Here is a 14,969-nt window from a genome sequence, read left to right as displayed (position 1 = left end):
AATTCGGCTGTGACGGTCTTACCTGATGACGGAGACTTGTGTTGCCTCCGAAACGTCGTGATTTTTTGTTTTATTTTATTTTATTTTCATTAATTTTGATGTTTTACCTACGTGAATTTACCGAAAAAACCTAAGAATATGATTCCTTGCAGTCACGAAAGCTTCAAATCTAGAAATAGTAGAGTTTTACTCATACATTGCAAACCTGGGTCTTTTCATGTATTTATGGTTGGTTTAACACGTCGATTTTCGCGACCAATATCATCCATAATAGAGGTTATTGGGTTAGATCGCGTAAATATGAAAATGTGTCGTTAAAACCCAACACCAGCCAACGAATTGGCCACGTTCTGTGTACGTGACAACCCTTACTGGTTGGCTGTGTCGGGTGGTGGTGGGGTTTAGCGACACATTTGTATATTTACGCGACAGTCTCACCTGATGACGGAGACTTGTGTTGCCTCCGAAACGTCGTGATTTAATTGTTTTATTTTAATTAATTTTAATTTCATTTTTTACCTACGTGACTTTACCGAAAGAACTAAGCGTATAAAGCAAGTCCTGTCCCAACCCAGTCATAGATTTATTCATAGATTCAGTCAGATGTATTTTCATCATTTCTGGTGTAAATTGAGATCCCTTCCCTTTATAACTCACTTATCCTCCGCCATTCCCAAGACGAGGGTTGTATATACTGACCCAGTAGCATATCTCAACAATTTTAAGCATCATTTTCATTCTGTGGCCCAGAATTAGTAAAGTTGGACTAAATTCTTTCGGAAGCATTTTGGCTGCAGACCAGTGTAAGTGGTTACGTGATGCCATCTGTTGGCTATATGTAGCACTACAATCGATACAATACGTGGCTCCGTGACAAGAAACTTATTTTACAAGAAGGTTTAAGGCCCACTGAGCAGTGTGGCTCCTGGCCATCGCAAACGAGAGCTCGACGAAGTGGCTTGTCGTCGTGTGCAGATGTATAGCAGACAAATACTCCCTAAATCCACGTGAATTCTATTGCCGTACAAATACTGGAGGAAGGGCCTTTGCTAATGATGCCCCCAGGGTCTGGAATGCTATTACCAATAAACTGCAACTTGAATCACTAGCTATGAGATCTTCACTCAAAACTGCTCTAGAGGAGTTGTACACCCCTAGCTGCCACTGCTATTCAGTGGCCTAAAATAAACTAAAATGTATCACTCCGGATGACCGCTGCAAAGTATGATGTGTTATGATTTAGTGTGCTGATCTCAAAGGTGCATTGAAATGTTTTGATACTCTGACAGATGCTCCTGCTGTTGTGGAGTGACTAATGCAGCCAGCTATGGCTGCAGGGTCTGGTGATACATGTTGTTTGTCGTTTATTGTGAAAATTCGATCACAGTTCCTATGATCAGTTACATTGCTTTTATGGCTTTATTTTGGTGATTTCGAAAACGTCTTTTTGTTTGGCCATGTTTGTTTGTTATAGTACGGAGTAAGACTGATGGCCTTAATCTAAGTTGTCTTGTGGTTGTTGTTGTTTGACTTGCATCCCACTGGGATTTTTACACACAGCGTTGGTGTACGGTGCTTTTTGTGGAATATTTTGCTGTCTTTTCCTGGATTTTCTGTTTGCACAAAGTCACATAGTCACTTTAAGATGTTTTCTTGTTCATGTTTTTATGTCATGTTTTAGTTTTTTGTTTGTTGCGGTTGCACCCGATTCAAGAGCCGAATGGCTCACAGGGCAACACCAAGAGGAAAATCCACCGACCACAGGGAGAGACACGCAAGCTCAAAATATACAGCAGCAGGCGTCAGGGTTGGAATCAGACCCACGACCTCCTGTATACCAGGAGAGGTCGTTAACATCTCACCACCGTGGCGTCCCTGACGCGAGCGATTGATGCTTTGATAATTGCATTCTCCTTGTGCTGTTCACCTTTTCGTGTTGTTTGTTCTCTCTGGTCGAACACTGGTGGTGAGACAAGGTCGCAGAGAAGGCTGTGGCTCTGGTGTCGGCTAATCACTTTCAAAGGCAATCTATGCATTCTTATCAGGGCATGTATGTTTGCATGTTTTGCCACATGTGTGCTTCATGCAAGAGACTTGATGCCTTGAAAAAAGGGACATGGTGTTTGAACATCTTAACACAACCGGTAAAATATAGTTATATTGAACTTCGTTCACACCGTATGTAGCCAATGATACGTACTTTATTATTATTATCAAAGTTTGTTTGTCTGAACGTTTTAACCATAAAGCACGGTGTGGATTAATGCCGACTACGATAGCTACCTCCTTATAGCGCTGCCCTTTTATTCTGCCGTTTCGTTATAACGCTCTTTGTCCTGGAGGAAAATTACTGCGTGGGATCAGCCGTCCATATACATTTGGCAGTAGGGGCAGCATTGCACGTAAAGGGCGTCCCTGCCCATTTATGGTTTTGTGGAACCTGAATTGACGATGTCTCTTCTACAGAGGTTCTGCTCGCAGTCAGATCCCACAGCCACGTTTGAGGATCAATTCATCGAGGGCTAATTAGTGCGTCCATTCGTTGGCAAGCGATCCATGCATCGAGTAGACCCATTGGTTGGCCTGGCTTCTGGCGGGACGTCTGATTACGGCAGTCTTCTTCTTCTCCTCACACGTTGTGTTCTACTCGTGTGGCGCTCTGCTGTTCAACCTTCTGCATGCTCGCCTGTCCTGCGCCATCTTTCTTTCTGCTACTCGTACCACCATGTCCCATCCCCCCCACCTCTTCTGCCTTCCTCTTCATCGCTTTCCTTCCACTTGCATCACTTGCACCTTCTGACCCACAACATTTTCATGTCGTCTCTCAACATGACCGAGCCACGCCAGCACCTTTTCTCCTTCCCATATTCTCTGTGATTTCTACCACCTCGAGTCTTCCTCTCACTTATTCACGTCTCACCCCGTGTCCTTCCTTGTGAACCTCAACGTCCACCGCGACATCCTCATCACTGTGACTGCCATAGCTCAGTCCTCCCTCTTTCTCGTGCCCCAGCACGAGAAAACCCATACAACAGCACCAGCCTCACCACCGTATTGTACTATACACTACACTATACACTACTTCACTACACTATACACTACTATACAATACACTATACACTACTATACAATACACTATACACTACTATACACTACACTATACACGACTACTATGAGACATCTCCTTTACCAGTGGCAAAATATAGTAAAGGCGTCATCTGGTCCAATGCCTTTTGGCGTCATCTGGTCCAACACCAATGGAGACTAGGCTCTAAGAAAAGCTGTCTCGGGTGTGGACCAATCAACTTCAAGGACAGTGCATATCATTATCATCATCAGAGTTGTTTATTTTTGTTTGCATTTTGACTGCTTGTGTTGTGGTTATTGCAAACATGATGCCTTGTATAAAGGTGTCAGTTTTTGTACCAGTTGAAAGGGTAAAAACCTATTACTATACACGACTATACACTACTATACACTACACACTACTCTATACACTACTATACACTACACTATACACTACTTCACTACACTATACACTACACTATACACTGCACTATACACTGCACTATATACTACTAAACACGACTATACTCTACACACTTTTACCTTCAAACAAACTGGGACCTCCTCTTATCCGCACACCACCAGTCATGCCTCACAATCTCAGCCATCCAGCCCTTGTCCGTGTTCTCATCTCCGCTTCTAGTGATCCATCGGCCCACATCGTTGCACCCAGCTACTGAAACTCGTTTGTCTTCATTAACTGGTCACTTCAATTTTGCAATCCTCCTGCATGATTTCATTTCAAATGTGCCACCATGTACTCCGTCTTTTGTCCGACTGATTCTCAACCCATTCCCTTCAATCTTCTGCACCCAGATCTTCAAATAATTGTCCACTATCCCCTCTGCTTTCACCGCAAAGCACATCGTCTGCAAACAGCATCCACCACGGAGAGCTCCCTCTGAATCTCTCTCTCGTGTGTCCAGCACCAGGTGGAGCCTCGCTTCGCTTTGACTTCAGAGCTCCCCGACACCCGCAGCTGCTTCGTGCATGTCCCCTCCTCCATACACATCCTGGATCAGCCGGACATGTCCCTCAGGAATACCTCTTCTGCTCATTGGGTCCCGAGACTCTCCGCACCCTCTGCCCACTTCAGGGCATTTGTTTGCAAGGAGTTTTCATGTTTTGGCTTTAGGGTTTTTACGGCCAGTTTCCACCAGACGTGAACCCTCCTTTATCCTTGCCTTGGACAGCCAGAAACACATTCCTGGCCAGTTGTCTGTTCACAGCAGTGGTTAATCGGCATCAAGCTTCAACCGAATGCATTGGCGAGCACGTAACTTATTGCATTTTTTATGTCATTAAAAGTTATTTCGTATTCATTAAATATTCTAATACATGTTTATCATGTGTACAGCATCGTCAGAATCAGTATTTATACTGCAGGAGGAATACGATGAGCTTTCAAGCACTTTTCACGTGACGACAATACACAAACACCGATAGTAGACAAAAACAACACGATAAAGTCTCTCTATGGTAACATTGTGTGCCAGTAGCCAATAAGACGCAACAACAATAGGTGTTAACTCTTTCTGGCAATGACACACGAGTTGTGTGAAGATGTTCAAACACCAGATACCCTTTTTGTGAGGCATCGAGTCAATCCGTTTCAGTGATGTACGCCAATCAGTTTCCAAGACAATGCATAGATTGTCAGAGCACGTTTTGCCACAAGTACCTTGTGTGGTGAATGCAGAGCCTTGATGCGTTGCAATAATGCATCTACTTGGTGTTTGAACATCTTAACTCAATTCCGGTTTTATTATTTCCAGAAAAAGTTCAAGCCCATATTATCTGGTTCTTTCGGTAAAGTAACGTAGATAGGTTCAAAATGAATCAAAATAAACAAAAAACCACGTTTCGATCGCAACACAAGCGACTGACTTCAGGTGGAAAAGTAATATTTTTTTTAAACACGCTTTAATGAAATGTACCCGACTCATAATGGAAAAACTCCACGACTCCAGGAAGTGGCCACAAAGCTTGCCATAACGTAAGGGACCGTGGCCAATTACAGCCAACGTTAGTTGAGCGTGGACAATTAGACCCAAGCCGAAACAACATAAAAAATGAATGTTTAAAAATAATTTTGTTATTTTTTTATGATAGAATATAGCATTGTCATCAGTGTGACATAAGTATACCAAGTTTGCAGTCGATACCACATTGGGAAGTGGGTTAAATTGAGTTACAAGATTTGAGGATACGACAACAACAACGGCAACAACAGAGTGAGTTAAATAAAAGCGTCTAAAAAAGGGGGGAAAGCTCCCAAAGTGAAGCTGTTTTTAAAGGTTTAAGACGGGCGTAGCCCAAGTGTCAACTTGCAGTGCGCCCAACAAGGGCCCTGGGGGCAGCACAAGTGGAGATGGTTCTGTTAATGTGGGAAATTAACAACTTGTCGTACTTGCAGTATGCCCAACTTCAAGCGGAGATGGTGACGTTAATGTGAAATCGGAGACTCAAGAGAAGGGTAAGCGCATGAGCTCTGGAGAAATTAACAACTTTTGGTGCACCCAAGATGGAAACATCACAGCCAGTTATGACTTAAACTGGTCGATGACGTCCTTCCAATGATTGCCGAGTTTGTTCCCATCCTCTCGGTTGAAATTGTGTCGGTGTCAAAATATATAGATGGCTTCATGAACGAATCTTTGTTGATAGCCAGTGGTCGCTTGTGTTGCGATCGAAACGTCGTGGTTTTTTTATTATTTTTAAAAAAAATTTGAACTTATCTACATGACTACTGAAAGACCCAAAGGATTCATCTTCTTGGTTCTTTCAGTAAAGTCACGTAGAAGGAAAATAATAAAGATAAAACATAATAAAATAATTCTCACGACGTTTCGCCCACAACGCAAGCAGCCATCTTCAGGTGGAGAACAGGTCTGTCAAGGAGACAGTCTGAATGGCACGCCCCAGGCTTAGAGCGACTATTTATGCTGGGATTTTATTATGTTTTATCTTTATTATTTTCCTTCTACGTGACTTTACCGAAAGAACCAAGAAGATGAATCCCTGCAGTCACGAAAGCTTTACATCGAGACCCAAAGGATATGAATTCCTGCAGTCACGAAAGCTTTAAGTCAAGTTAAAACCCTATTCTTATTGTTCATCATTTTGGATACTGCAAAAAATATATCCCAGATATATAGAACTGCTCGACCCTGAGCTATTAATGCCCTGATACTTGCATTGACCTTTGTGCTGTTCGCCTGTTGACGTTCTCCGGTCTACTCACACTGCTGGTGCAGATGTAGTGACGTAAATAGTGTCAATGCCGTGTAGCGACGGTACCGAGTCAAGGGTGGTACTGTATGCGTGGTGCCGCTCAGGGGCACCAGTGGGTGTCTTATGTTAAGGGGCTCACTCGAGGGCAGGTTCCGGATGTCACGGAGGTCAGGACGTGACAGCCTGCGTGAACCTGCGGGGGCACGTGGCTGGACGAGGGGGCACGGGGACCCCCAGGAGGGGGCGAGCGGGCCACGTGATGTGGACCCAGAGCCTCCGCGAAGGATCGAGAAGGGGGCGTGGCTATGGGGTCTGGAGCCCCTGGTCACGCCACAGGAGATGCCAGCCGAGCCCCGAGCGGGGGCGTGGCTGCTCGACCCGGGAATGAAGCCGCCGCCTTCTTCGATCCTCGCTCTTCAGTCTCCGACGACAACGACCCGAGGGCGTGTCGGCTGTTCGGGTTCGACCGTATAGCGATTCCGTTCAAGTGGTTAGGTGGTTCGGAACGGTGGCCACCACCTAACGTAGTTAACCCGTAATGTACATAGTTAACCTTGGAACTTTGAGAAGCGTTGGTTGTGTTAGTGAATAAACCTGTTGCCTCCCAAGTCTTGGTGTGCGCCTGATTAGAACCCACGACACAGAGACAAGGCCATGAAGAAGGCTGCTGTCTCTCTAGTGTCGGCCAATCAGCTTCAAAGACTATGCATATCACATTATTATCATCAAAGCATGTCTGTTTGCATGTTTTGAAACAAATACGTGTGTAGTTAATGCCTCGTAAAAGGTATAAATATGGTGTTAGGACATCTCCTGCTTTAATGCCATAACAGGTAAAATCTATTCTTATTTATAACTTTTTTCGCAAAGTACGTAGCCAACCAAACACACTTTTATGATGATGATAATGACAATGTAGATATGCATTGTCCTTCAAACTTATTGGCCTTTGGGTAGGTTCGATTCCCGACCGTGACGATGCATGCTGTATATGTGGAGTTTGCATGTCTCTCTCTCATCATCATCGCAGTGGCTCCGAGATGTTAATTATCTCTCCTGGGAGTCACACCTGGGCCTCCTCCAGGCCTCCCCTGGGTGCCACGATGCAGGGTGTGGCTAGGCAAGCAGGCCGAGGCGACGAGCGGTGTCCATGAGGTCGTCGTGGGGCAGGTAGCAGCCGCAGACGCGGCGCGGCCCCACGAAGGCCTCGCGCCCGTGCAGCACGCGCCAGTTGTCTATCAGCAGCACCTGCAAGCCGCCCACGGACAACGGTCCCTTCCTGAAGTCTCTGTGTATGTACTTTGAACTTCTTTCGCCCCATACATAGCCAACTGTGCTGCTCTATGGTTCTCTATGAGTCTGGGTGTCTCTGGGTCTCTTTATGTATGTATTAACTTCTTTTGGACCTTACGTAGCTAACTGTACTAATCTGTGGGTCTCAGTGTGTACAACCACCAGCACCTTCACCACCTTCACCACCAGCAGCACCACTGGGAGCTGGTGCCGGCTCTCACCGTGCCAGGCTGCAGCTGGAACCAGGCCTCTGTGCTGGGTTGCCGTAGCAGCGCGGTGAGGTGGCGGTGGGGCGCGGTACCAGCGGCGAGCCTCCTCGTGCCCACTCAGAGCCAGCGACAGACGATCGTAGTTATTGTAGCTGGTGGGTGGGGGGCACGGGGGGCACGGGGGGGGGTCATGGAGGTGGTCACGGGAGTGGTCACGGGGGTGGACATGGGGGGGGTGGGACATAGGGGGAGGGTCACGGGGGCGGTGGTCACGGGGTAGAGGTCACGTTGCTAGGGGTAACTGCAGTGTTGGTGATGGGAGCAAGGGAGGGGGGTGGGGGGCAGTGTCAGTGTTGGGGGCAGCATCGGGGGCAGGGAGAGGTTTGCCTCACAGACTCCTCCCCATTGAAGTCCCTCGCCCCCCCCCCTCCTTGCTGCCACTTCCCCCTCCCCCACATTCTCATCCCCCCCCTCGCTCCACCCTCTAGCCCCCCCCAGTCCCCCTCCCTTCCAACCCCCCCTCCTCCAGCCCCACCCCGGGTCTCAGGCCACCCCCCCTGCCCCCTCCCCTTATCTCCACGCATCCGCCCCCACCTGCCACCCAACCCCTCACAGCTATCCCCCCACCCAGGTCCCCCCACCCAGGTCCCCCTCCCCCCTCGTCCCCCTCCCCCTCGCCCCCCTCCCAACTCCGCTCACCGCATCATGAGGAGCTCCCCGTGCTCCCCGGTGGCGGTGGGCGTGGTGCCGATGACGGTGTGCGTGGCACGCAGCAGGTGCCGGTGCCGGCGCCCCCCGGCGTCGTCCCCTCCTCCAGCAGCGTCCCCTCCCCCCGCATCTCCGCCCTCGCTGAACTGGTGCATGACCGGGACGCGGGCCAGCAACGCGAAGGCGTCTGGCCGGCGGCGGCGCAACCTCCACGCCGCCCTGAAGCCGTCCACCAGCAGCGTACGGCCCCCCTCGTCCGCGCTGTGCAGCACGTGGAACACCTGCACCCTGGGGGGGGGGGGCACGTGGAACACCTGCACGCTAGGGGGGGGGGGGCACGTGGAACACCTGCACCCTGGTGGGGGGGGCACGTGGAACACTTGCACCCTGGGGGGGGGGGGGGGGCACGTGGAACACCTGCACGCTGGGGGGGGGGGCACGTGGAACACTTGCACCCTGGGGGGGGGGGCACGTGGAACACTTGCACCCTGAGGGGGGGGGGGCACGTGGAACACCTGCACCCTGGGGGGGGGGGGCACGTGGAATACCTGCACCCTGGGGGGGGGGGGCACGTGGAACACTTGCACCCTAGGGGGGGGGGCACGTGGAACACTTGCACCCTGGGGGGGGGGGCACGTGGAACACTTGCACCCTGAGGGGGGGGGGGCACGTGGAACACCTGCACCCTGGGGGGGGGGGGCACGTGGAACACTTGCACACTGAGGGGGGGGGGGCACGTGGAACACCTGCACCCTGGGGGGGGGCACGTGGAACACTTGCACCCTGGGGGGGGGGCACGTGGAACACTTGCACCCTGAGGGGGGGGGGCACGTGGAACACCTGCACCCTGAGGGGGGGGCACGTGGAACACCTGCACCCTGGGGGGGGGGGGGCACGTGGAACACTTGCACCCTGGGGGGGGGGCACGTGGAACACTTGCACCCTGAGGGGGGGGGGCACGTGGAACACTTGCACCCTGGGGGGGGGGGGCACGTGGAACACTTGCACCCTGAGGGGGGGGGCACGTGGAACACTTGCACCCTGAGGGGGGGGGCACGTGGAACACTTGCACCCTGGGGGGGGGGGGGGCACGTGGAACACTTGCACCCTGAGGGGGGGGGGCACGTGGAACACTTGCACCCTGAGGGGGGGGGCACGTGGAACACTTGCACCCTGAAAGGGGGGGGCACGTGGAACACTTGCACCATGAGGGGGGGGGGCACGTGGAACACCTGCACCCTGGGGGGGGGGGGGCACGTCGAACAATTGCACCCTGAGTGGGGGGGCACGTGGAACACCTGCACCCTGGGGGGGGGCACGTGGAACACTTGCACCCTGGGGGGGGGGGCACGTGAAACACTTGCACCCTGGAGGGGGGGGGCACGTGGAACACTTGCACCCTGGGGGGGGCACGTGGAACACTTGCACCCTGGGGGGGGGGGGGGCACGTGGAACACTTGAACCCTGGGGGGGGGGGGCACGTGGAACACTTGCACCCTGAGGGGGGGCTGGCACGTGGAACACTTGCACCCTGAGGGGGGGGGGGGGCACGTGGAACACTTGCACCCTGGGGGGGGGGGGGCACGTGGAACACTTGAACCCTGGGGGGGGGGGGCACGTGGAACACCTGCACCCTGGAGGGGGGCACGTGGAACACCTGCACCCTGGGGGGGGGCACGTGGAACACCTGCACCCTGGGGGGGGGGGCACGTGGAACACCTGCACCCTGGGGGGGGGGGGGGCACGTGGAACACCTGCACCCTGGGGGGGGGGCACGTGGAACACTTGCACCCTGGGGGGGGGGGGGGGGCACGTGGAACACCTGCACCCTGGGGGGGGGGGGGGGGCACGTGGAACACCTGCACCCTGAGGGGGGGGGCACGTGGAACACCTGCACCCTGAGGGGGGGGGGGGCACGTGGAACACCTGCACCCTGGGGGGGGGGGCACGTGGAACACCTGCACCCTAAGGGGGGGGGCACGTGGAACACCTGCACCCTGAGGGGGGGGGCACGTGGAACACTTGCACCCTGGGGGGGGGGGCACGTGGAACACCTGCACCCTGAGGGGGGGGGGGCACGTGGAACACTTGCAACCGTGAGGGGGGGGGCACGTGGAACACTTGCACCCTGGGGGGGGGGGGCACGTGGAACACCTGCACCCTGGGGGGGGGCACGTGGAACACCTGCACCCTGGGGGGGGGCACGTGGAACACTTGCACCCTGGGGGGGGGGGGCACGTGCAACACCTGCACCCTGGGGGGGGGGGCACGTGGAACACCTGCACCCTGGGGGGGGGTCACGTGGAACACCTGCACCCTGGGGGGGGGGCACGTGGAACACCTGCACCCTGGGGGGGGGGGGCACGTGGAACACTTGCACCCTGGGGGGGGGGCACGTGGAAGACCTGCACCCTGGGGGGGGGGGGCACGTGGAACACTTGCACCCTGGGGGGGGGGGCACGTGGAACACCTGCACCCTGGGGAGGGGCACGTGGAACACCTGCACCCTGGGGGGGGGCACGTGGAACACCTGCACCCTGGGGGGGGGGGCACGTGGAACACCTGCACCCTGGGGGGGGGGGGCACGTGGAACACCTGCACCCTGGGGGGGGGCACGTGGAACACTTGCACCCTGGGGGGGGGCACGTGGAACACCTGCACCCTGGGGGGGGGGGGCACGTGGAACACCTGCACCCTGAGAGGGGGGGGGCACGTGGAACACTTGCACCCTGAGGGGGGGGGGGGCACATGGAACACTTGCACCCTGGGGGGGGGGGGCACGTGGAACACTTGCACCCTGGGGGGGGGGGGGCACGTGGAACACTTGCACCCTGGGGGGGGGGGGGGCACGTGGAACACTTGCACCCTGAGGGGGGGGGGCACGTGGAACACTTGCACCCTGAGGGGGGGGGGAACGTGGAACACTTGCACCCTGGGGGGGGGGGCACGTGGAACACTTGCACCCTGGGGGGGGGGCACGTGGAACACCTGCACCCTGGTGGGGGGGGGGCACGTGGAACACTTGCACCCTGGGGGGGGGGGGCACGTGGAACACAACCTGCACGCTGGGGGGGGGGGCACGTGGAACACCTGCACGCTGGGGGGGGGGGGGGCACGTGGAACACTTGCACCCTGGGGGGGGGGGGCACGTGGAACACTTGCACCCTGGGGGGGGGGGGCACGTGGAACACTTGCACCCTGGGGGGGGGGCACGTGGAACACTTGCACCCTGGGGGGGGGGCACGTGGAACACCTGCACCCTGGGGGGGGGGGCACGTGGAACACTTGCACCCTGGGGGGGGGGCACGTGGAACACCTGCACCCTGGGGGGGGGGGGGCACGTGGAACACTTGCACCCTGGGGGGGGGGGGCACGTGGAACACTTGCACCCTGGGGGGGGGGCACGTGGAACACTTGCACCCTGGGGGGGGGCACGTGGAACACCTGCACCCTGGGGGGGGGGGGGGCACGTGGAACACTTGCACCCTGGGGGGGGGGCACGTGGAACACCTGCACCCTGGGGGGGGGGGCACGTGGAACACCTGCACCCTGAGGGGGGGGGGCACGTGGAACACCTGCACCCTGAGGGGGGGGGGGGCACGTGGAACACTTGCACCCTGGGGGGGGGGGGGCAAGTGGAACACCTGCACCCTGAGGGGGGGGGGGGCACGTGGAACACTTGCACCCTGAGGGGGGGGGGGCACGTGGAACACTTGCACCCTGGGGGGGGGGGGCACGTGGAACACCTGCACCCTGGGGGGGGCACGTGGAACACCTGCACCCTGGGGGGGGCACGTGGAACACTTGCACCATGGGGGGGGGGGGGCACGTGGAACACCTGCACCCTGGGGGGGGGGCACGTGAAACACCTGCACCCTGGGGGGGGCACGTGGAACACCTGCACCCTGGGGGGGGGGGGGCACGTGGAACACCTGCACCCTGGGGGGGGGGGGGGGCACGTGGAACACTTGCACCCTGGGGGGGGGGGCACGTGGAACACCTGCACCCTGGGGGGGGGGGGGGCACGTGGAACACCTGCGCCTTGGGGGGGGGGGGGCACGTGGAACACCTGCACCCTGGGGGGGGAGGGCACGTGAACACTTGCACCCTGGGGGGGGGGCACGTGGAACACCTGCACCCTGGGGGGGGGGGGCACGTGGAACACCTGCACCCTGGGGGGGGGGGCACGTGGAACACTTACACCCTGAGGGGGGGGGGCACATGGAACACTTGCAACCTGGGGGGGGGGGCACGTGGAACACTTGCACCCTGGGGGGGGGGGGCACGTGGAACACTTGCACCCTGGGGGGGGGGGGCACGTGGAACACTTGCACCCTGAGGGGGGGGGGCACGTGGAACACTTGCACCCTGGGGGGGGGGGCACGTGGAACACTTGCACCCTGGGGGGGGGGCACGTGGAACACTTGCAACCTGGGGGGGGGCACGTGGAACACTTGCACCCTGGGGGGGGGGGGCACGTGGAACACTTGCACCCTGAGGGGGGGGGCACGTGGAACGCTTGCACCCTGGGGGGGGGGGCACGTGGAACACTTGCACCCTGGGGGGGGGCACGTGGAACACTTGCACCCTGGGGGGGGGGCACGTGGAACACTTGCACCCTGGGGGGGGGGGGCACGTGGAACACTTGCACCCTGGGGGGGGGGGGCACGTGGAACACTTGCACCCTGGGGGGGGGGGGGCACGTGGAACACCTTGCACCCTGGGGGGGGGGGCACGTGGAACACTTGCACCCTGGGGGGGGGGCACGTGGAACACTTGCACCCTGGGGGGGGGGCACGTGGAACACTTGCACCCTGGGGGGGGGGGGGGCACGTGGAACACCTGCACCCTGGGGGGGGGGGCACGTGGAACACCTGCACCCTGGGGGGGGGGGGCACGTGGAACACCTGCACCCTGGGGGGGGGGGGCACGTGGAACACTTGCACCCTGAGGGGGGGGGGCACGTGGAACACTTGCACCCTGGGGGGGGGGGCACGTGGAACACTTGCACCCTGGGGGGGGGGGGCACGTGGAACACCTGCACCCTGGGGGGGGGGGGGCACGTGGAACACTTGCACCCTGGGGGGGGGGGCACGTGGAACATCTGCACCCTGGGGGGGGGGGCACGTGGAACACCTGCACCCTGGGGGGGGAGGGGGCACGTGGAACACTTGCACCCTAGGGGGGGGGGCACATGGAACACTTGCACCCTGGGGGGGGGGGGGCACGTGGAACACCTGCACCCTGGGGGGGGGGGGCACGTGGAACACCTGCACCCTGAGGGGGGGGCTGGCACGTGGAACACCTGCACCCTGGGGGGGGGGGCACGTGGAACACTTTCACCCTGAGGGGGGGGGGGGGGCACGTGGAACACTTGCACCCTGGGGGGGGGGGGCACGTGGAACACCTGCACGCTGGGGGGGGGGGGGGGCTCGTGGAACACCTGCACCCTGGGGGGGGGGGCGCACGTGGAACACTTGCACCCTGGGGGGGGGGGGGGCACGTGGAACACCTGCACCCTGGGGGGGGGGGCGCATGTGGAACACTTGCACCCTGGGGGGGGGGGGGGCACGTGGAACACCTGCACGCTGGGGGGGGGGGGGCACGTGGAACACCTGCACCCTGGTGGGGGGGGGCACGTGGAACACTTGCACCCTGGGGGGGGGGGCACGTGGAACACTTGCACCCTGGGGGGAGGGGGCACGTGGAACATCTGCACCCTGGGGGGGGGGGGCACGTGGAACACTTGCACCCTGGGGGGGGGGGCACGTGGAACATCTGCACCCTGGGGGGGGGGGGGCACGTGGAACACCTGCACCCTGGGGGGGAGGGGGGCACGTGGAACACTTGCACCCTGGGGGGGGGGGGCACATGGAACACTTGCACCCTGGGGGGGGGGGCACGTGGAACACCTGCACCCGGGGGGGGGGGCACGTGGAACACCTGCACCTGAGGGGGGGGGGGGCACGTGGAACACCTGCACCCTGGGGGGGGGGCACGTGGAACACTTGCACCCTGAGGGGGGGGGGGGCACGTGGAACACTTGCACCCTGGGGGGGGGGCACGTGGAACACCTGCACCCTGGGGGGGGGGCACGTGGAACACCTGCACCCTGGGGGGGGGGCACGTGGAACACCTGCACCCTGGGGGGGGGGGGGCACGTGGAACACTTGCACCCTGGGGGGGGGGGGTCACGTGGAACACCTGCACCCTGGGGGGGGGGGGGCACGTGGAACACCTGCACCCTGGGGGGGGGGCACGTGGAACACCTGCACCCTGGGGGGGGGGCACGTGGAACACCTGCACCCTGGGGGGGGGGGCACGTGGAACACCTGCACCCTGGGGGGGGGGGCACGTGGAACACTTGCACCCTGGGGGCGGGGGGCACGTGGAACACCTGCACGCTGGGGGGGGGGGGGGCACGTGGAACACCTGCACCCTGGGGGGGGGGGGGGCGCA

General features: G+C 58.2%; 1 protein-coding gene across 1 annotated transcript; it reads right to left on the bottom strand.

Moving 5' to 3' along the window:
* Window positions 1–5,912: 5,912 nt before the first annotated feature.
* LOC144952161 (uncharacterized) lies at window positions 5,913–10,229 on the bottom strand (the record flags this gene model as incomplete). The annotated part of the gene is made up of 4 exons (XM_078882565.1): window positions 5,913–7,548; window positions 7,815–7,954; window positions 8,502–8,791; window positions 10,198–10,229. Coding segments are annotated over 4 exons (647 nt in total), but the record flags the coding sequence as incomplete, so codon positions are not given.
* Window positions 10,230–14,969: the final 4,740 nt, after the last annotated feature.

The sequence above is a fragment of the Lampetra fluviatilis genome, chromosome 66, assembly GCF_964198595.1.
Source record: "Lampetra fluviatilis chromosome 66, kcLamFluv1.1, whole genome shotgun sequence".
Lineage (NCBI taxonomy): Eukaryota > Metazoa > Chordata > Hyperoartia > Petromyzontiformes > Petromyzontidae > Lampetra > Lampetra fluviatilis.
This window is presented reverse-complemented; position numbering and strand designations above follow the sequence as displayed.